This window comes from Lepus europaeus, chromosome 1, assembly GCF_033115175.1.
Source record: "Lepus europaeus isolate LE1 chromosome 1, mLepTim1.pri, whole genome shotgun sequence".
NCBI classification, from domain to species: Eukaryota; Metazoa; Chordata; class Mammalia; order Lagomorpha; family Leporidae; genus Lepus; species Lepus europaeus.
This window is the reverse complement of record NC_084827.1, coordinates 121,261,333-121,284,745: the sequence shown is the minus strand read 5'-3', so window position 1 is coordinate 121,284,745 and position 23,413 is coordinate 121,261,333. Positions and strand designations below refer to the sequence as shown.

The window sequence follows — 23,413 nt, the reverse complement described above, 5'->3', positions numbered from 1 at the left end:
TAATGCATAATTAAGCATATAAGTATCATCCAGCTTTAGCTTGGAATCATAAAAATCCCAGGATAAAACTTTTGAAAATGTTTAAAGAATATAACATTTAAACCAAAAAAAAAAAAAAAAATCTAGTGGCTTAATTACAGAATTATTGCTTATTAGGCTTAAAGCTACGACTGACCAAATAAATAAAATTTAATTTCACAGCTCCTTCCATTATACAGATTAGTTCTTCTTATAAAGTTCTTTAAGACCATTATTTGGACTATAATTTTTTGTACCTCTTTCACAGGATAGCTATTTTGATATTCTTTCACAGTGACTTGGAAACACATGCCACTACCTTCAAGGTGTTATACATATTACATAAGCAAATTACATAAACAGTTATGTAAACCTATTAATTATTCTTTTAAAATCAAATTTTTCCTCCAATCCTTAATTCACAAACTCATTGCCAAGTCAGCTTTTGAAGAAACTTGGAACACGCAGAGAAGGCACAATTACTTACCCGCCCCTTGGTCCTCCTGCTCAGAGGGAGCTGGTGCATGTTTAGCTTAAAAATTGGGAGTCTAGGACACCTATTCACTGCTAGCTCCTTAATTTGGTAAAAGTATGTTCCCGGGGTTAGCATTCACTGATCTTGATACCTCCTGGGCAGCAAGTGGAAATCAGCCAACATGGCTGTAGCGCAGGGCACTGGGTATTGGAGGTGGGTAAACAGGCAGACAATGGGACTCTTCACAATAGCTGAACAGCTCGTGCAAAGACGAACTTGATTCCCAAAACTAGAGTCCAGAAGACCTGCTGCACATTCTTGTCATTTCCTCACACTAATTTCATTTCCAAGATACAAAGAAATCACAGGAAATACTGTAGGCTGTGACTATAAATTTCTGCATAGATTCACTTGTCACTCAAATTATGGACAACAATAAATCCCATTGGATCATTGCTCTCTGAATGTTAATTCCACTGAAACTTCATCTATCTTATCTAAATTCTTTTTATAGTCACAAATTTTAAAAAAAAATATTAAAGAAAAATATTCAAAACAATGTAGAAACTTTTCTCCAAGCTTTTGGCAGTAGGCAGACCTCTCTTCTAATCATGGCTACTCTTAACAATAGCAATACAATGTTAGTGATGCTCATCACCTTCTTAGGGCAGTACTGGTGATGATGATGCTGGTCACTGATATTCAGTGCTTTCTGTATCTCTTTCTACATGGTTTACATGGATTAGTTCATTCCATCTTCACAACAAGTCTTTGAGTAACGATTACTGAATCTTAACTTGTGGCTGATCAGACAGACACAGAGAGGTCAAGAGAGGAAGAGAGTCAGTAAGTGCTGGAATTGGAATTGAATTCAATTAAGATTTTACTTTAAAATCCAATTTAAATATTGCCTTCTAGTGGAGTTAAAGGTAATGCTGAAAGACAAAACCTACAGCAATTTCAAATAGCATATGCCTTCAATAGTAACTGAACATCACAAGGCATCCTCTACAGAGATAGAAACGAGTAAAGGGAGAGAGGGAGGGAGGGAGAGAGGGAGGGAGAGAGAGAGCTTATTACAGACAAAGAGAGAGAGACAGAGAGGGAAGTCTCCCATCCCCTAGTTCACTCCCCAAACGGCCATGGTGGCTGGAGCTTGGCCGATCCAATGCCAGGAGCCAGGAGTTTCCTTCAGGTCTTTCACATGGGTGCAGGGGCCCAAGCACTTAGGCCATCTTCTACTGCTATCCCAGGCCACAAGCAGAGAGCTGGATCAGAAGAGGAGCTTCTGGGACAAGAATTGGTGCCCATACGGGATGCCAGCACCACAGGCAGGGGCTTAGCCTGCTACGCCACAGCACCGGCCTCAAGGCAGTTTGTTTGCCATCTTTGTAGCAACCTGAAGGTTAATTTCCAATTTCCAATTTTCAAGAACCAAATGCAAGTGAGCTAGCTTTTACCTTGGGATGCAGTGTACGATACAGAGAAAAGAATATGCATTTTGTAACACAGACCAGCATATGAATCCTCATTCTGTTTACCATGTGACGTAGACATATCTGTCTTAGCATCTACCTGTAAAATGGGTTGATAACATCTACCTTATGAAACACTGCAAGTCACAGAGTTGATATCTAGCATATGTATAGTGCTGCCGAGAGGCTGGTATACAGTAGGCACTCAATAAATGGCAGCTACCACCTCAGTTACAAATAGTGCAAGAACAAATTTCTAGAAACCTTATACATTCTCGCTGCCACAGAACGATGCCCATAAGCAGTAACCCTACTACTTCCCTATCATAGCAATGACCTTGCTCTCACTGATAGATGGCACAAGTGCATTAATGGTGGGCCTCCACGTATTCTCTGCTAAAACAAAGGAAAATAGAAAATTTTACAGATAATAACTGGCTAAGGTCCACACAATACCCTGGTAAACCCTGGAAGGCATAAAACAGAGTCATCACAGTCTACACAGAATACCCAAGTCATTCTGAATCAATAGCTACAACCCCATGTTGACCTGGTCTGTTCTGGGAACCCTGCATTGTAGGAAATACCATTTGGATCCCTTAAGTGGCCCTTTGATGGCTGAGAGTAGTTCAGCGACCTTGACTGTGAAGTCGATACAATACACAGGAATACGCAGAAAATTCCTATGGTTGCCCTCAGGTAGAAACACAACCAGGAAACATATTGGTGAACTCACTCCTCTTTCTGCACTCTGAACCCTCGGCAGCATAACAAAATCACCGGAAACCACAGCAACAGGAGTAAAAGCAGACACCGACCATACTTCATTGCAGCAATCACAAACAAATGGCAAATAATATGAGCAAACACTAGGCCATTTTGAGAGCAAAGGTTCTGGAACATGAGGTGAATTTAAAAGAAAGAGAAGTTGCCTGTGATTTGAGAAGAACATCAAAGTTAATCTGTAATTTTCGACAAGGCTTTCAAAATTACCCAGAATGCACAGAAGTTTTCAGGATGACCAGCACTCACATGAATTTGCTAACGACCACAAGCTAAAAGGAAAAACTCCTATCTCCTTATCATGGAGGTAGGAACCTCTGAGGGGGCGAGTGGCACTGTGTGGTCATACTTGGAATTTCAGAGCACTTTTATCTACGATGTGCCTATGTGCACTCATAAATAATTGCTGAATGGAAGAATGAACAAATATTTGCAATAATACTTATATACACGGTGCCTAAGTTCCTGCTCAGACACGTTTAGATTGCCCAGAGATTAAATATGGGCAATAAAGAGCACAAAAGTGACCCAGCTCATGACCTGGCACCTCAGACATGGTTTTAAAATTTTGCTCCAGCAGCTGGCTGTGTGGCATAGTGGGTAAAGCTGCTGCCTGTGATTCCAGAATCCCATATGGGCACCAGTTCCAGTCCCAGCTGCTCTACTTCTGATCTAACTCTCTGCTAATGTGCCTGGGAAAGCAGGGAAGGATGGCCCAAGTGCCTGGGCTCCTGCACCCACAATGGAGTTCCAGAAGAAGCTCCTGGCTCCTAGCTTCAGATCGAATCAGCTCCAGCCATTGCAGCCTTCTGGGGAAATGAACCAATGGATGCTATCTCTCTCTCTCTGTAACTCTGTTTTGCAAGTAAATAAATAATTTTTTTTTTAATTTGCTCCAAGTTTCCCATGAAACTTCATATCTTTTACATCCATTTGATTTCTAGTATTCTGCTGTAGAGTTAGGACTTAAAATTGTACTATTAAAATAATGGACACCCTCAAGTTGTGGGTCTGCTTCTTGGTGAGCAGAAATCCAAAGCTCCACCAGAAGTAGCTGTCACACCAAGTAACTGATTTGAAGACCAGACAAGGAGACAACAGAGAATCATTTCCAAAACCATCGCTCCCTGAGCAAATCTTATGTCAAGAAGCCTAGCACCAAACCGTTGAAATCTTTACTTAGTATAGAGTTGGTCTTCTGTATATAAAGATAATTAAAAACGAATCTTAATGAAGAATGGGATGGGAGAGGGGGCAGGAGGTGAGACAGGAAGATGGGTATGGGGGAAGAACTGCTATATTCCTAAAGCTGTACCTATGAAATTTGTATTTATTAAATAAAAGCTTTCTTAAAAAAAAAAAAAAAAAGAAGGCACCTAGCACCTTGTATGAAATACACAATATATGGGGACTTTTCTGTACCTTTGCGAGAGCATTTTACTTACAGTCTAGGGAAGAGGTAGACAGAGGGAAATAATATTTCCCATTGGTCTAAGTTTAAAATAAAATAAAGCAGTGTGATAGACTTATGATCCTTGAGGAGGATGTCTTCCCAATCCTCACGTAACACCTAAAATGCTAGTCTGTGACAGTGATGATTTGCACACCTGGGTGAGCAGAAGTCTCCTGGGGAAACTCGTGCAATTGGCAGATTCCCAGGCCTTCTCCACCGCCTCCTGAGAGAGACCCTCAGGGGTTCAGTAACTGATGGTAGCACGGCTCTGTGTGCTGCTGTGCCCAAGAACCTAACTGTGCGAGCTTTGCATCTGACAAGCAAATTCACTGCTATAAAAATGCCATCATAAGGTAATTAGGGGAGAACCTGAAGTGAAAAGCGGACAAAACCTGGCCTGCAGCGAAAGCGCTGCAGCAGGCACCAGAGAAGGCAGCGAACAGATTCTTACACGGGTAACGCTGGGTTCTGAATCATTTGTGGGCAATGAGCCTCCGAGTGCCGGTGGCAAATCTCCTTCCTGTGGTTTCAATTTCAGCACATTTTCTATGGACTGCACACACACTGCAAACCCCGAGCAAGGGCAGCAGGATCGCCAAAGACAGCGGTGGCAAGAAAGCCATGAGAGGGCTGCTCACAGCTGTTTTTTTTTTTTTTTAATATTTATTTATTTATTTGAAAGTCAGAGTTATAGTGGGTGGGCGGAAAACAGAGACAAAGAGACAGAGATATCTTCCATACAATGGTGAACTCCTCAGATGGCTGCAATGGCCCGGGCTGGGTTGGGCTGAAGCCAGGAACCCGGAACTTCATCCGGGTCTCCCACGTGAATGGGAGAGGCCCAAACACTTGGGCTACCCTCCACTGCTTTTCCCAGGTCATTAGCTGGATCAGAGGTGGAGCTGGGTCCACCAGAGTGGTCTCAAGCTGGATCAGAAGTAGAGCACCCTGGACATGAACTGTCACACATATGGGATGCCAGTGTCACAGGCAGCAGCACTATGCCACAATGCCAGCCCCTACTCACAGCTTTTACTGGAAAAGTGGAATAGCAGTTGCCAATAAACACATGAATAATCCAAATGTATTCCAAAAGCAACATGTGTAGTAAAAAATACAGAAAATTCAGAAAATCACTGATAACAAAATTCACCTATGATACCAGTACTCCATGATAATAACTATTACCATTTTTGTCTGTGTATCTTTTTTATTTGTAAGCATTTATTTATTTTTTTGAAAGGCAGAATGATACAGAGAGAAAGAGAGCAGGGAATATCTTCCATCCACTGGTTCATTCCCCTAGAACTCTTAATAGCTGGGACTAGACCCAGTCAAAGCCAGAGATCAGGAATTCCATCTGGGTCTCCTACGTGGGTGGCAAGGACTCAAGCACTTGGGCCATCCATCCACTGCCTCCTAGGTGCACAAGCAGGAAATTAGGTTGGAAGCATGGAGTAGCCAGGACTTGAACCAAGCACTCCAATGTGGGGTATGGGCATCCCAAGCAGCAGCCTAACCTGAGGTGCCACAATGCCCACTCCTGGTTTATCAACCATTTGGTTCACAGTGTCTGAGGCCAATGGGGATGTGGAAAAGAAAATCACTATTAATGCTAAGGGAGCAACACATAACTCAAGAGTGACTGGCAAATGCATTCTTTTTTTTTTTTTTTTTTTGACAGGTAGCGCGAACAGTGAGAGAGAGAGACAGAGAGAAAGGTCTTCCTTTGCCATTGGTTCACCCTCCAATGGCCGCCGCGGCCGGCATGCTGTGGCCGGTGCGCCGCACTGATCCGAAGCCAGGAGCCAGGTGCTTCTCCTGGTCTCCCATGGGGTGCAGGGCCCAAGCACTTGGGCCATCCTCCACTGCATTCCCGGGCCACAGCAGAGAGCTGGCCTGGAAGAGGGGCAATCGGGACAGAATCCGGCGCCCTGACTGGGACTAGAACCCGGTGTGCTGGCGCCACAAGGCGGAGGATGAGCCTATTGAGCCGCGGCGCCTGCCGGCAAATGCATTCTTACAAAGTCCACTCAAAGTATACAGAAGGCCTTTCTTGGACATTCAGCTTGTCAAGTTTCACGGATGTGCCAGGAGATTTTTTTTTTTTTACATCAGCTTGTCTAAAAAGAAAATTTTTATGAAAATATTGTATTTGAAGTATAGACATTACTGAAGAGCATTTTAACTTCCTGGTTTTCTAGGCACCTTCTTCACTTATATTGAAGGCTGCACATATAGTAATAGATGCTGCTGCTACCAAACGCCATCAGCTCATGGTTACACCTGTATATGTCTCACTGAATCACTATAAGGAATGACTATCACCTGTCATCAGTGAGCTGAGCAGGCTATTGTTGGTTCTGGAATGTGTTGCTGTTGATAACGTATAGAGGAATGCCCTGTATGCTGGACAAGCTTAGAGCAGGGAGACCAGTTATACAACTATGGAAGGGACAGGTGTTTGGCACAGACGCTGCTTGGGATGCATCTCATTTGGAATGCCTGGGCCTAAGCCCTGCCTATGCTTCTGATGGCTTAGGTCCTTGGGTGCCTACCACCCACGTGGAAGACCCAGATTATGCTCCAGGCTACTGGCTTCAGCCTGTCCACCTCTGGCTATTATGGGCATTTATGGAGTGAAACACTGGAGCTCTCTCTGTCTCTTTCTGCCTTTGAATCACAAGTTAATTCAAACAGAGAAAACTATGGCAATCATCCAGCTGAGACTTGATGGTGACTCAGCAGGGTGGAGCGGGAGGAGGTGGCAATTGATGGCAAAATGAGATAACCTGAGGGCAGAACCAACAGGCTTTGCAGATGGTTTGGAGGGAGGATGTAAGAAAGAGAGAGAGAGGAACCAAGGGTCACTGCTGTGTTTCTGAACTTACCAAATGAAAGGAGCTGTCATCTACTGAGACAGGGAAGGTTGGAAGGAGCAGATTGAGAGAACTAAGAGTTCAGTTTTGAGCGTGTTACGTTTGAGATGATGCTTCTGAATATCCAGGGAGACCTCTACTGGTGAGGTAGACATTACCATGACTAACTATTTGACATCCAGGACCGGTATTTGCAAATTCTAATGCTTTCAGGGACCAGGAAATCAGAATTAGTGAGTATTGAAATACAACAACAAGGACAGGTAAAGACTGCAGCCTATCATAAAGTAAAGGCCCATCAAAGTTGGAAGTTACTAAGGAGCCCAGACTAGTGCTGCCATTAGAGATCTGGGCTCAATGTCCCCAAATCTCCCAATTTTTAATAGAAACAGAAGTCTGGATTTTTAACAACGAAATCTTAGAAGACAAAATTCAAAATATACTAAATTTAAGGAGTGCTTGATTAAATAAAGCTCTTACATCAGGACATATCAGTGTCATTAATTTACTGATGTATAATGCAAGAAAGGTTTTGTTTAGCATTTTCCTAACTTACTTGAAAGTATAATTCCCTTTATACACAACATCTCAAGGGAGAAGCATTCCTCAGTACTGGTTTATGGGTAAGTCCTAAATGTCTAATCAGTCCCTTTGTTCCTTCTTTCAAAAGTTTTATCACATATCGTATATTTATGACAGTTTATGAGTCACAGTTGATCACACACACATATACAAATTCAGATCTGAACGAAACGTGAACGGAACGACTACTAAAGTCTTCCAACCTATTAAATACTAAGTGGAGTCTTGACCTCATCAATGGTGAAATCACAGGGGCATGGAGCCACCCAGGTCCCAGCTGCTCTCGCTCCTTCACCTGGTGAGCTACGTACGAAACTTAGTCACAGGACAGCAGTTACCAAGAGACACAGATGTTCTTTGTTTTGCTTTTCCATCAGGAAGGAAGAAGAGAAAGTACAAAGAAAGAATAGAAAATCTGTAATAAAAACCAAAGACTAATATTGTCTCAGATTTTTTTTTTTTTTGGACAGGCAGAGTGGATAGTGAGAGAGAGAGACAGAGAGAAAGGTCTTCCTTTTGCCGTTGGTTCACCCTCCAATGGCCGCTGCAGCCAGTGCATCACGCTGATCCGAAGCCAGGAGCCAGGTGCTTCTCCTGGTCTCCCATGCGGATGCAGGGCACAAGCACTTCGGCCATCCTCCACTGCCTTCCCAGGCCATAGCAGAGAGCTGGCCTGGAAGAGGGGCAGCCGGGATAGAATCCGGCGCCCCAACTGGGACTAGAACCTGGTGTGCCGGCGCCGCAAGGCGGAGGATTAGCCTGTTGAGCCACAGTGTCTCAGACCTTTATTAGAAAATGTGTATAAGTGTTTTATTTCCAACCTCTCCTCCATGGGGCCAACCACACCAGAAAATGTACCGACCACACATTTATTGTCTCATTGCTTTCTGAGAGTGAAGAAGGCACATAGTTCTCAAGTATATTTATAGTAGGTTAAATAAAACCTGAAGAGAACAAAGGGAGGAAAACGTCTTACTTCACTACTTCAAAAGTCTATTATTGCAAACGGGTTGATGCAATTTTAAGGTTTCTCAGGGTATACTTTTTTTTCCCTTCTTTTTCATCTTTTTACCTACAATGAAACCTCAGGGCCAGGATCTGCAGTTAGGAATCTGTAGAAACTGGAAGGGAAGAACTTGGTATATTACCTGTTCATTGGATTTTAAGAAACTTAAACTTTGTATTAAACCAAAGGATAAGTTAAACATAACTCAGGAATGGGCCTGTGAATCATAAAGTTCTTGTAATGGCTGTGGCCCCAAGGGACTGATAATTATCCATTTATTTGTTTATTTTTTATTTTACAGGTAAAGATATAGACAGTGAGAGAGTGAGAGTGAGAGAGAGAGTGAGAGTGAGAGAGAGAGAGAGACAGACAGACAGACAGACAGAGAGAAAGGTCTTCCTTCCATTGGTTCACTCCCCCATTGGCCACTACGGCCGGTGCTGTGCCGAACCGAAGCCAGGAGCCAGGAGCCAGGAGCCTCCTCCTGGTCTCCCAAGCGGGTACAGGGGCCCCAAGCACCTGGGCCATCCTCCACTGCCCTCCTGGGCCACAGCAGAGAGCTGGACTGGAAGAGGAGAAACCAGGACTAGAACCTGGTTGCCCATATGGGATGTTGGTGCTGCAGGCAGAGGATTAACCAAGTGAGCCACGGTGCTGGCCCCTCTCCCTTTATTTTTCTCTTACCCTTTTTAAATCTGTGTCAACACTTAAAATATACTGTTAGATTCTTGCTACTACATCACCAAAGACTACAAGAAATTCAGTGTGTACTTATACAGAAGTATGAGAGCCCCTGTTAAATGTTCAAGAAATGTGAAACCCTACTGTTAACCACAGCCTATTTTAAATATTTAAGTTCTATAAACTTATCAATAATTTAATTATAATAAAAGCAGAGGTAATGACTACTCAAATCTCATCGATTCCTAATTATGTTATTACATTTGACTACTGTCTGTGCTTTCAGTGCTATTTAGTTCTACAGTATTTAGCTTGAGGAAAACCTATGTAAGGGCCAGCAATGTGGCACAGCTGGTTAAGCCACCACCTGCAATGTCAGCATATCCCATGGGGGCCAATTCATGTCCTGGCTGCTCTACTTCCAATCCAGCTCCCTGTTAATGGCCTGGGAAAAGCAGTGGAAGATGGCTCAAGGATTTGGCCCCTGCCAGAAAATCTATATAATGGGAAAACTACTGAGCATCTCTTCCCAAAGCTGTGTTTGGAATGCTGGTGGCTTGAAACTGATCATGATGGGTAGACTTATTTTTTCCAAGTATATAAAAACATCCTCCAGGATACATTAAATTTGCAGTAAAAAATTTGTCTCAAAGGAATTACAATATGCAGTCTTACTTAAAAGAGCTCACAATATAGTTGAGGATATCAGCACATAAAAAGATAAAAAATACAAAATGCCAAATATTATCAGAAGGTTCTACATAAAAGTTCAAAGAGAGAAGGTGATGCCGGTTTGAGTAGTCAGTGAAAATGTTGCATAAGCTGGAGGCACCAGGTGAACAGGAGAGTGGTGGGAGTTCTGCACTGGGAAGATAAATGCAGAGAAAGAGATGGGGAAACTATAGGAACCCTTAGCAGACAAAATGGTACATGCTGGGAGGAGACTGGGACATGAGGCTGGACCAGACCGTGGTGGTCACTGATCTTCATCGTACAGTGAACAGAGATTCTTTGAAGGATCTTTAGCATGAATCTGTCATTGAGGAAATTTGAAACGGTGAGGCCACGAAGGACAGAGTGAGGCAAAGCACTCTATGAGACTGTGAATGGAGGTGACGAGAGTTCGGGTTAGGGGGCTGACAATCGGGAGAGGGCAGACGGAAATGATACTCTGCAGGAAGAAATGATCAATAGGACTTGTTAACCTACTGAATGTGAGAGGAGCCAAGGAGAAAGGCAGGGAACCCACCTCCAAGCCCTGAGAGCAAACTGGTTTACTCATGTTGATTTAAGGCACAGACAGTAGAACATCTACGTGGAAATGCTCAATCCATTTGTGACTTGGAACTAGAACCTGGACAGCACAAGCAAATGTGCAGGCAGATCCCACTGTATGCTCAGAGACATGCGAGATCTTTTACATACATCAGGGGTGCCTAGGGCCATGTAGACATTTATAACATCATTCGTGGGCCATACAAAATTATCAACTTAAAAATTAGCCTGCTACAGATTTACTGAATTTCAAGTCCTGCCTGTTTTTGCCTTGGCAGGGCCAAACCAAATGATTTCACAGGCCTTATTCAGCCTGTGGGCCACAGGTTTCCCCACCCCTAACTACTAAATTTAGAAGAGAAACTGGGCTGGAATTGGCAGTTTGGCTCCATCTTGCACAGATGTCAGTTAAATCGGGAGCATGGATAGTTTATCACTCTTTCTTTATGTCCTCTCATAACAAAAACAGTTTTCACAAAAAAGAGATGCAAATAAAAAGCACTAAATCTTATCACAGTATCACTCAAAATTGCTTGTTCCAGGCATCCATTCTAGATTTCAGGTAGTGACTGAGATAGAGAAGGAAAAACAGAACCGTGATTGTTTTTTATTCTCATCTCCCTTGAAGGAGAGGGACAGACAAAAACCATGAGTCAGGAAGGAACCAGAGGAAAGTACGGGGGAGTTTCCACCTGCTGGGATAAACAGGGATGAAAGTAAACTCTCCTTTAAAAAATAACAGTGTCTCTTACTTTTCACAATTAATTTATGGACATCACTCGCATCATAAAACTTTCCATTTGCAAACCAGTTAGGAGTCACACAGTCCACCTTCACACTCCTCTGGCCCTGGAGCTCAAGGGCAACAGGCACATCAACAGCGCTCACTTGACAGATGTCTCTACAGCAATCACCAGTCTTCTATTTGCTGGAACTCCCCTGGGTGAGCTGGGCGGACCCCTTCCTTCCCACTAGCAGCCAGGAAGGTCAGACTGCTCTATTTAAATGCCTAGGGCAAGGGGAAAACGGAGAAGGCAATAACAAAAAGGAACAGAGGGGCAGGGGAAGGGTAGACTGAACTTGCAAGCTTAGACAGCATCTAAGCATTAAGTAGTTATTTAAGATACAAACACTTTCATTCATGTTACTCCTACTTTCTTTTTTTTTTTTTTTAATTTATTTTTGACAGGCAGAGTGGATAGTGAGAGAGAGAGACAGAGAGAAAGGTCTTCCTTTTTGCCGTTGGTTCACCCTCCAATGGCCGCTGCGGCCGGCGCATCGCGCTGATCCGAAGCCAGGAGCCAGGTGCTTCTCCTGGTCTCCCATGGGGTGCAGGGCCCAAGGACTTGGGCCATCCTCCACTGCCTTCCCGGGCCATAGCAGAGAGCTGGCCTGGAAGAGGGGCAACCGGGACAGAATCCGGCGCCCAACCGGGACTAGAACCCGGTGTGCCGGCACCACAAGGCAGAGGATTAGCCTGTTAAGCCATGGCGCTGGCCCCTACTTTCTTTGACTCTACTAATGCAATACAGATGACGACTGTGCAATCACCTATTTAGTTACCAATATAACTACTTCCAAATAACAGAAACAAATGTCCTCTTTGAGCTCAGTTACCACAGACACCAGCGGCAAGCATCCCTTGTGCCTTAGGACCTGTGAAAGATTTACACATTAAGGAACTCCTGGCCTTACAAATTTCCCTGGAATTTCTTGCCAGAAATAGGAGAGGGCATGCTGGGAGGGTCTGAGATGAGGGGTTCCCTAAAGAGCACCTGAGCAGTACATCCTGACTATTTAGAACAATGAATTCACATCTAAACCGGCTGTCTCAGGATCCATGTCTAACTGATGTGCTACTGAGTAAGGAGTCTCACACTTGTAGAAATTAGGTCATATACTTTCTTTTCAGGTAGATTTAGACCATGAGAGAGAGAGAGAGACAGAGACAGAGAGAAAGGTCTTCCTTCCGTTGGTTCACCCCCCAAATGACCAATATAGCTGGCGCTGCGACGATCTGAAGCCAGGAGCCATGTGCTTCTTCTTGGTCTCCCATGTGGGTGCAGGGCCCAAGCACCTGGGCCACCCTCCACTGCCCTCCCGGGCCACAGCAGAGAGCTGGACCAGAAGAGGAGCCACCGGGACTAGAACCCGGCGCCCATATGGGATGCTGGCGCTGCAGGCGGAGGATTAACCAAGTGAGCCACAGCGCCGGCCCCATATACTTTCAATACATGAAATGAGGGTAGAGTTGGAGGGAATAAAGAAGATGCTGGAAGAATGTTTACTAAATGAAAGCTGCCAAAATGAAAAATGTTTATAAAAGGTTAATAGACTACTTACTGAGAATTTCAAGTTGCATAATTAAGCACTATCACAAGACAAATGAGAATACTACACAAATATCATGGAAAAATGAAATAAAAGATAAGTTTATTTTGGTGAAAAATGCTTAAAATTTATGCATAGTTTTTTTCATAATACACATGAACTTTTTGAAGACTCCTTGTATGCATGGCTTTCAAAATGTTTTGCTACAAAGTAAACTTATCTTTTAACTCCATATTTCATGAACATTTTGATGTGCTCTCAAATTATAACGGCAAATAGTTATTCTCAGATTTGTGTTGGCCAAAACCACTTCTTTTGACAATGAATAACATTCATGTAATTAATTCCCCAAAACAACCCTGGCAGTACGATAGCCACTAAAATGGTTCTGAAGTAACAGCTAGGCAAACACGATATAGGATTGGCTGCCATGGGACAATGGATGTTTTCTATCATAGCTAAACAACGACAGTTTACTTTCCCTGTTGCCTTGACACACTGAGTAATCAGGGGTATTAATTCCCTGATATTACAATTTTATTTATAAGACAATTCCTGAATCTGACATTCTCTGACACACCAAAGAGCAGTCAGGGCTTGGCAGACCAGTGAGTGCCTTATAGGAAGAAGTCTACTGCAGGTTCCTAGGTGCCTCTCCATCCTCATGAATGAGAGTGGAAGCAGAACATTCAATTTCATGATGCTGGATCCCCTCCTGGTATGAGCAGTTAAAAGACCGCAGGCCTTCCTCCCAGCACCTTGTCCCCTTTCTGTGCACTGCAATCTAGGAAAAGGGTGCCAAATGACAGACAAGCAAGAGTCGGATCTTCATGATACCATCAGGTGCATCTACAACAAATAATGCCTTTTCCCGGGGAATAAAATCAATCACAACAAAATTTCAAAATTAATGAGCAGTCCCATCCCTTCTTAAAGGTTCAGTACTGACGAAATAACAAAATACACTCTTCTCTTACCTGCCTACTCTCCCTCTGGGAGGATGTGGAGGAGGAGGCACTTCTATGGGTTGGCGTGGACGTTTTATGAGCAGGGGATACGGCCTTCTCATCTGAACTCATCGCTGCAACCGGCTTCTAGTTACGTGCACTCAAGACCATCCCAGTCCTCTCTCAGGTCCGCACACCAGGAGGGAGACGCCTGTTCAGCCTCATTCCATTTCAAAAATCACATCTGACCAGGAAGGAGCAGGCAAATACTGAGGGTGTCCACTCCACCTAAATGCAAAACAAACAGAAAAGCCTCACGTAAGTGAAAGAGATGAACATTTAAAAAGAAGATGCACACGTGAACGGATGGGCCTGGAAGTCAGAGCTGAGATCTGCTGGATGAGGAGTTAACTGGGTACCTGGGTGTCCAAAAAGGCATGATCAAGGAAGTAATGGCGGCCAATCTGATTATAGCAGAGAGACGGTGACACAATGGCCCAAGAAACGCAAAGGCCAGTTCCTGTGGGGCCTCGTTGGCTGTGATGGTGTAAATGTGTCCCTTGAAATTAATATTTTAGAAATTTAATCTCCAGTGCAACAATATTGGGAGGTAGGGTATAATGGGGTGATGAGGGCCATGCTCAAAAATGGATTACTGCCAGTATAAATAGGAGTGAGGGAATGGGTTCTGTCTCTTCTGTTCCATTGCCATGGAAGCACATGGTGTATCTCCCTTCCAGGGGTCAAGGTGCCATCTTGGAATCAGAAAGGCCTGGCCCTCACTTACAAGCAATTTGATCTTGGCCTCCCCAAATTTATAAAGAATGTATGTTCTTGGGACTGGCATTGTGGCGTAACAGGTTAAGCTGCCACCCGTGATGCCAGCATCCGATGTGAGCATCAGTTTGAGTCCTGGCTGCTACACTTCTAACCCACTCCCTGCTAGTATGCCTGGGAAGACAGCAGAAAATGGTCCACGTATTTGGGTCATGGCTCCAACATGAGAACCCAGATGGAGTTCTAGGCTCCTGGTATCAGCCTGGAGCAGCCCCGACCATCGCAGCCATTTGGGAAGTGAAACCAAGATTTATCACTGTGACTGCATGGGGGTGGTGGGAAAGGCAGGCTGAGGAAGGCTCTCAGGTTTTTAGTGTTCTAGAGAAGGCTAAAGGAAATTCTAGGATCGATGGGAAGGTCATGACATTGTTCTAGGTATGATGAACCTGAGATTTTATTGAAATATCAAAAGGGAAAGACTCTTTGAAATGCAGATCTAGAGCTCACGTTATATAAGCTGGAGACATAAATCTTTAATAGATTTGTTAATGACACAGATATTTATGTATAATCCAAGTAAATTAAATTTTACATAGTTCTATTCTTTAAATCTGTAACATTATGTTGGCCATGCAGATCAAAAATTTAAAGATCACTTGATTAAGCAGAATATTTGAAAGGGCAATCCCAACAATTAAAGGGGGATTTTCATAAACTGAGAACACTGGGTATGCTAGTAAATAGAACTAGTAATCCTTTCTTAAGATTCCAACCTTCAGGGCTGGCATCATAGCACAGCGGGTTAAGCTGCCACGTATGAAGCTATCATCCAATAATGAAATGCTTATTGGAGTCCTGGTTGCTCTGCTTCCAATCCAGCTCCTGCTAATGTGCCTGGGAAGGCAAAGGAAGATGCCCCAAGTACTTGGGCCCCTGACACCCATGTGGGAGACCCAGATGGTGCTCTGGGCTCCTGGTGTCAGCTGGCCCAGCATTGGCTATTACAGCCATTTGGGGAGTGAACCAGTGGATGGAAGATATCTGTCTGTCTCTGTCTCTGTCTCTCTGCTCCTCTCCACCCCTGCCAGTCTACCTTTCAAAGAAAAAGATAAATCTTTGTAAAATAAAGATTTCAACTTTCACTGTCACCACAGAAAAAAAATAAAAGTTACGTACCCCAAAACTGGGAGAGTTTCTCTTAAAACTAGCCTTTGAACAAACAGAAATGTAAAGAGCATTAGAGTCTTTTTGTTGGCTAGAAAGTAAGTTTCATTTAGTATTGGCAAAAGGTAGTAACAAGACAACACTTGACAATGATCATCTAATCTTCGGTTTGTGAAGGCAGCTTAATAAGTGTGAGTCAAGTTTCTGAAGCCAAGCTCTGGTGCCAGTAAACAGAAAGCAAGAACGCGGCTCCGATTCTTGATTGGAAGGAGTCCACATTTGTCTGAGATGTTTTAGAAGCAGATGCAGACACTAAAGCCAACAGGATGGTAGTTCTGTGATGTGTTCAAGTGCCCCCAAGGGACGAGGCTGCAGCAATCCAACTCATTAAACTGTTACCCATTTAGGAGTAAATTCAATACAAGCCACACTTTCTTTGTTGGACTTCTTGTTTATTTATCTTTAATTGCATCCAACTGCACTTTCCTCATTAACACCAATCCTAACACCTTGATTTTTGTTTTAATTGGAAACTACACATTCAGGGTAACTAGTGTGTGGTGAAAAAGCAACATTTTATTTGAATTACGATTATGAGTAGCTTAACAATATCAAAAGAATAGTTATGAGAATTTAATTCATTTCACGATTTGATTTCGTCATTTCTATTAATTTTTATATTTTTTTAATCAGAAAGTTCCAAGTGCTAATATAAAGTTGAATGAGATGGCTTTTAAAGATCATCCCAAATGACTACAAACAAATATTTGGTCCCTTTCACTTGCTCTGTTTCAAAATATATTACAAAAGTAAACCTATACTCTGTTACAAGATTATACCTAATTATTTCTAGAATAGAAGAATTGCTATGAAATAAAATAATAATAATTATTTCTTCTTTGTTGAAGCACATTTTCAAAACTGCTGAATTATATTCTGAACCAAAGAAAGCCCATAGATTTTAAAGTCAACACCAACATAATCACTATATCTATGAAGAAAAGTATTGTGGCCTAAACAGCAATATGAGAACCAAACACCTAATTTTCCTATTGCTTCCTTCCTTCCTATCAGTGGAAATGATATAAGTGTTGCTAACACTTGCTAAGTGACATAAATTCAGATTTATGACTCAGGGATCTAATTAAAGAGAGGTATGGGGAAGATTTCTAGACTTTGCTGTTCATAGTTATCATAAACTCTATGTATCCTGAAAAACATTTGAAATTTAGGACTACTCAGCCTGGACTAATTTGTGATGTTATCACAAACAAGTTGAAAATCTCAGGGGAGACCTGGACTGAATTCCAGGCTCCTGCCCTTTGGCCTGGCCCAACCCCAGCTACTGCAGGCACCTAGGGAGTGAGCCAGTAAAGAGAAAATCTCTAACTTTCCAATAAGTAAAAAATAAATTTAAAACTTATCTTCTCCATTTTTAGCTGCTTGACTTTTCAATAACTTTTTTGAAGTACCCTCATAGTTATCCCAATCATATCATTTACTATAAAAACTACAGGAAAAGCTTAAACAAACATATTATAATACTTGGATTCATTTCTAGTTTCATCACTTAGAAATAACCTTTAACAATTCTGGTTCTACTTCAACCCAAATAGGGGAGTAACACTCATATTATCACAATAGGCTTTTTCCCATCAACTATATCACTAACTGCCTTCACTGCAAACACAGAAATTTTGACAACATCAATTTTTTTTAAAGATTTGTTTTATTTTTTTGAAAGACAGAGTTACAGAGAGAGGTATAGACAGAGAGAGAGGTCTTCCATCTGCTGGTTCACTCCCCAGATGGCCTCAACGGCCGGAGCTGTGCCAATCCAAAGCCAAGAGTCAGGAGATTCTTCTGGGTCTCCCACTTGGGTGCAGGAGCCCAAGGACTTGGGCCATCTTCTACTGCTATCCCAGGCCATAGCAGAGAGCTGGATCAGAAGAGGAGCAGCTGGGACTAGAACTGGCGCCCATATGGAATGCTGGCGCTTCAGGCCAGAGCTTTTAACCCACTGCGCCACAGCGCCGGTCCGAACAACATCAATCTTTATCATTACAGTTAAAACCACCACACACAATACAGTTGACCATCTTCTTCTATTAGTACATTTATTTTGTATTCAGTGTATTTTGAAACAATGAGATTTATCTCAAAAGATGTCATCACAGTTATATATTCATTTATCTTTATTAGAATGATTTTCTGTGTTCAATACTTCCTTGCTCTATTTCATGTCATCTTCTCTTTTTGTTTGCAAGTGATTAATGACACTGTCCATCCTTGTACAATTAAATTTCCTATATTATTTTTATTGTGATATTCCTCAAGTAATGATCAGGACGAATTTTTAAGAAAATATAATTTTAATGAAACATGTCCAATTTCTATATAATTTTAGAACCAATAGTTGGCTGGCCCATGCCAAATCATTTTATTGCATCTTTTTTTTATTTCTTCTTTGTTCCTTTTAATTCTTGATGGCTTTTCCTTTATAATCTGCCTTTGTGGTCTACTGACTCCTGTATGGCTTTCACTTACTTTTACATCTGCTAGTAGCTTGAAAGATGTAATTCCCCTTTTAAAATTCTGTTTCCCATTAGGTTTCTCTAAATCATGCTGGAACCTACAGTCTGCAAGTGAGAGAGTTAGGAGTTACAACATGAAATTAGAAAGGGCAAGTATGCAGAAAGTACAAATCATATACTTATCATATTGACTTGATAAATCTAAGCACTATTTCTTTGAATTAATGGAACAATTATGCTAACTAGAAGAAAGACAAGAAAAAGAGCCATAAACACACAAATAAGGCTATCAAGGTATATAACTAAGGAATAGAAGACACTAAATTAAGAGATGACTGTTACAATCTATAATTAGTAGCTAGAACTAATAATAGGTCAAAGACCAAATATCCCACAATCACATGAATGGCTTAAAAATTATATTATACAATTTCTATGCATTCCCACATTTAAAAGTTCTTAGAAAATATGGATATGTATGTCTTTATTGTTTCTGTACCTAAAAACACATAAACAAATATACACGTATCAGCACAGCTTCAGGTCTAATGGTGAAACTCACTAAAACCATTTCCATTAACATCAGCAACAGGATAATGATGCTGGTAACTGCCCTATTAACTCTTCTGAAAGTGCTAGCCAACAGGTAATGTAACTGTCCATCTGTCATACCCAAGAGAATCAGCTGAAAATCAGTCTGAAAATAAAAGCTTTCAGTAAAAACTGTCAGTTACAAAACTGATAGACAAAATTTGTTTCTTCATATCCCAAAATATAATTACAGTAGAAACCCAAAATATCCAATGTTGGAAATGAAGGAACATTTTCCACATAAGCGAAGTAATTCACAAAGCCACAAAATTGCTGGAAGTAACATTAACATATATGGGGCTTCTATATGGAAATCTCTCAAGTAATACAAAGATCACCGGAACAGTAATAACTGTTGTCACTGAGCACTGTTCAAGTGCTCGCACTGTTCTGAGTGCTTTACAAGTCTTTCATTTACTCCTCCCAGCGACAGGATGATATGCTATTTTTCACTTGCCCTTTTTATGAATGAGGAAGCTCAGGTCCAGAAAAGGCCAAGTGGTTGGTGATTGATATAGGTTGGAAACCAAGCTGTCTGGTTGCAGTCTGAGAACTTGGCCACTCTGTATATATGCACAGATGTGTTCAATGCCACAAAGAATGCTACAGAAGCACAACTGAAACGTGGGCGCATAAGGAAAGTGGTGAAAGAACTGTGGTATCTGTCGACCACACTTTGTATGCAACCTTAAAACCTGACACGCACGGAATCGAATGATAGTAAGGAAAAGAAGAGTTGAACAAGGAATGATTTCTTAATTTTGATTACTTAAAGATCTAACTTTTATATTAACTTTTATATTGAGTTAAATGTAGTAAAAACAGTTATTATCCACATAATCACATAATTTAATGCAACTATTACCAAAATCTTAATGGGGTGTTTGAGAACTTAGTAATATTATTCAGAAGTACCCTTGGAAGAGTAAATATGTAAGGATAATGAAAAATTAAGGAAAATAGAGTTCTTACCCTATCATATGTTAAAGCAATGTAAAAGCTGTACTAGTTAGTAGCAGTATAGGGTCTGAAAAGTAGGTGGATCAAAGTAACAGAACAGAAATACTAGAAAGTAACCTATGCAATGATAAAAAGAGACTTTAAGGAATCTCTACAGATTCCTCAGCAAACTAAAAATACAATTATTTTAGGACCCAGCAATCACACTAGTTCAGAGAAATAAAATCAGTCTATTGAAGAGGCAGCTGCACTTTCATGTTTACTGTAGCATTATTCACAGTAGCCAAGATACAGATTCAGCCTAGGTGTCCATCAATAGGCAAACAGCTAATGAAAACATGGTACATACACACAATGTAATACTACTCGGCTATAAAGAATAATGAAATTCTGCCATTGGCAGCAACATGGGTGAACCTGGAGGACATTAGATAAAGTGAACTAAATCAGGCATGTGAAGACAATACTGTGCGATAAGGATCCTAAAGAAGCTGACTCACAGAAGCAGAGGTACAACAGTGGTCCCCAGAGGCTGGGGAGGGCAGAAGGAAGAAGAGGGTGGACAAAGACTGGCCCACAGCACAAGGTTCGGACTAAGTTCTGATGTTCTGTGGCACAGCAGGGTGAATATTGTACTGAATATTTCAAAATAGCTAGAAGAAAGTATTTTAAATGTTCCCACCATGAAGAAATGATAAATACATGAGGTGATGGACATGCCCAATGTTCTGATTTGATTATCATATAATTACAGATGTATCAAAACATCACACTGTATTCCATAAATATATACAAATACTATGTGTCCGTAAAAAAACAAAATAAAAAAGGAACTTTAAAATCTCAGTAACAGGTATCTACCCACAAGAGCTGGAAGCACAGGCTGACACAGAGACTTGCAGCCATGTACTGAGCAGCATTGTCCGCAGTAGCCGAAAGATGGGAACCATCCTGGTGTTTATCAATGGATGAACGGATAATGAAAATATGGTATATTCACTTGATAGAATTCGGTTGTAAAAAGAAAGGTAATTCTGACACATGACAACATAGATGAACCCGGAAGACATGCTAAATGAAGTCAGTCACATACAAAAGAATAAAAATTGTATGGTTTCATGGTTTCGTTTATATGAGATATCTATAGTAGTCAAATTTACAGAGGAGGGGGTTGGTGGTGTGGCACAGCATGTCAAGCTGCTGCTTATTATGCAAGCATCCCATATCGGAATCCTGGCTCGAGTCCCAGCTGTTGTGGCCATTTGAGGAGTAGACCAGTGATGGAAGATTTCTTTTTCACTGTCTCTCCCTCTGTGTCACTCTTTCAAATAAAAAGTAATAGGGAGGGGTGCTCGGCGCCGTCCTCGTCCAGCAAGAGACAGAGACCGAACACTTTGCACGGGGTTCCTTTATTGCTCGGCAAGCAGGAGATCCAGCTTCGATCTCTTCTGGGCAGGAACTTCCCTTACACCCGCGTAGCAAGGGTTTATATGCACAATACACGTCACAAATCAGGTGATAGGCTAGAAGCGCGGGGATAGGACAATCTCGTGGCAAGGCGGGAAGGAGCGAGCTAGAGCGGGAAATCTAAGGCGGGAAGGAGCGAGCAAGAGCGGGAACTCCCTGAGATGAGGAAGAACCCGGAAGCAGGGAGTCGGCGCCATCTTAGGGGCACGGTTCCTCCGGTCTGGTTCCCTACATCTCCCTCCTTTTGTTTTTGCACAAATCACATCCCCGACGGCCCTGGCTCATGAGGGCCGGGAGAATATTTACTAGGCAGAGAGTAGAGGTGCATACCCAGCGTGCTTGTGATCCGTTAGTTACGGAACTTCAAGGGCCTGGCCACAACCCCTGATGTCTCCGTTAGGGATCAGTTTTTATTCCCTTTTGCTGGGGCAGGCTGGGAATTGAACCTGCATGCATATGCATATGCTCTCCCAGGACCCCCGGAACCCCCGGGTGGACTCCTGCTGCAGTACCTTTGGTCTCGCATACCCAGTTTTCGCTCCCCGTCAGGGATGGGTGATACAGCCCAATGAATGAGAGGGGGAACAAGACAACTCGAGGAAGGTGTGTGCCTGATGGAGGCATTGTCCATATGTGAGGCGTGAGTAGGGATGGGGGGACGAGGGTTTTAATCGCTGGTATGGACCCGGTCATAAGTCATGCGAGCCAGCATGGCATATGCATCCGGATCACGGTGATGGAGAGCAGCATACGCTGCCGCGCGGAACTGATGTCTGACGCTCTCCAACTTGTTGTTGATGAAGGAGCTCACCCAGCGAAGTACACAGGGACGTCTCGTTGTTTTGTTGCAATTTGTCGTCCTGTGAGAGCGTGGTAATCTCGGTTATCTCGGGGGAGATGTCGTCCGTAGGTGATAGAGGTGTATCTTGTGGCGGCGGGGCTGTTTTTCTGACCAATCTTTCCGGTATCCAGAGAGGTTCTCTTCCAGATTCCTGTGGGAAGACACAGACCGCGCCTCGGTTCCAGCATAATACCGGATCCGGGCCGTACCACTTTCCCGTGAGGACATCTTTCCAACGGACATAGCCTCGTGAAGATGGCTCCTTTAACATGTGTCTCTCAGCGGGGGACATAGAATGATCTGTCAAATTCAAAAAGTTTATAGTAAACAGTGCAAGGGAGAGGCGCATTCGAGGGGTTTTGCCCGTGGCAATTCCCTCCTTTTGTTTTAAGAGAAAAGCCTTGAGGGTTCGATGAGCCCTTTCAATTATGGCCTGTCCCTGAGGGTTATAAGGGATTCCAGTTTTATGTTGTACCTGCATACGGGTGCAGAAATCTTGGAATGATTTACTTGTGTATGCAGGACCATTATCTGTTTTTAAAGTTTTTGGTTTGCCCCAGGCTGCCCATGCAGCAAGGCAGTGATTAATGACATGGGTGGTACGCTCACCCGTCTCCAGAGAAGCAAAAATTACTTGGGAACAGGTGTCAACTGACACATGAACATACTTTAAGGTCCCAAACTCGGATATGTGGGTGACATCCATCTGCCAGATATGTCCTGGTAGTAATCCTCGGGGATTAACCCCCACCGAAGGCACAGGGGTTAAAGTAGGGCATGCGGCACAATGGCGAACAATATCGCGAGCGGCAGCACGAGAAAGACCGAATTTGGCGGCAAGGGTTTTTGCGTTTACATGGAACTCTGAATGAAACTGGATAGCCTGCTCTTCTGGGGAAGAAAATTGGAGTATCCAAATGGGGCGTGTGGCTTGATCAGCTATAGCATTGCCTGTGGTCATGGGTCCAGGTAAGGAAGAATGAGCTCTAATATGAGTAATAAAGAAAGGAGCAGACCGATTCCAAATAGATTTTTGCAGGGTGAGGAAAACTGTCGCTACGGAGGATGAAGAATTGACTAGTCCTGCGGCCTCAAGGATAGACACAGAATTAACCACATAGCGTGAATCAGACACAATATTGACAGGTCCGGGGAAATCAGAGAAGACTTGGTT

At 42.6% G+C, this 23,413-nt stretch overlaps 1 protein-coding gene across 6 annotated transcripts in view; it reads right to left on the bottom strand.

Annotated features, from left to right (window-relative positions):
• OSBPL6 (oxysterol binding protein like 6) overlaps positions 1-23,413 on the bottom strand; it is a 233,121-nt gene that overhangs the window by 84,782 nt on the left and 124,926 nt on the right. For 5 of the 6 annotated variants that reach the window (XM_062188473.1, XM_062188455.1, XM_062188430.1 and 2 more), the window contains one exon: positions 13,936-14,193. In XM_062188473.1, coding sequence (XP_062044457.1) covers positions 13,936-14,037 — 102 coding nt within the window. In that variant the 5' untranslated portion in view covers positions 14,038-14,193. Of the gene's footprint in view, positions 1-13,935; positions 14,194-18,393; positions 18,486-23,413 lie in introns of all 6 variants that reach the window. The other variant, XM_062188439.1, reaches the window with a different exon arrangement.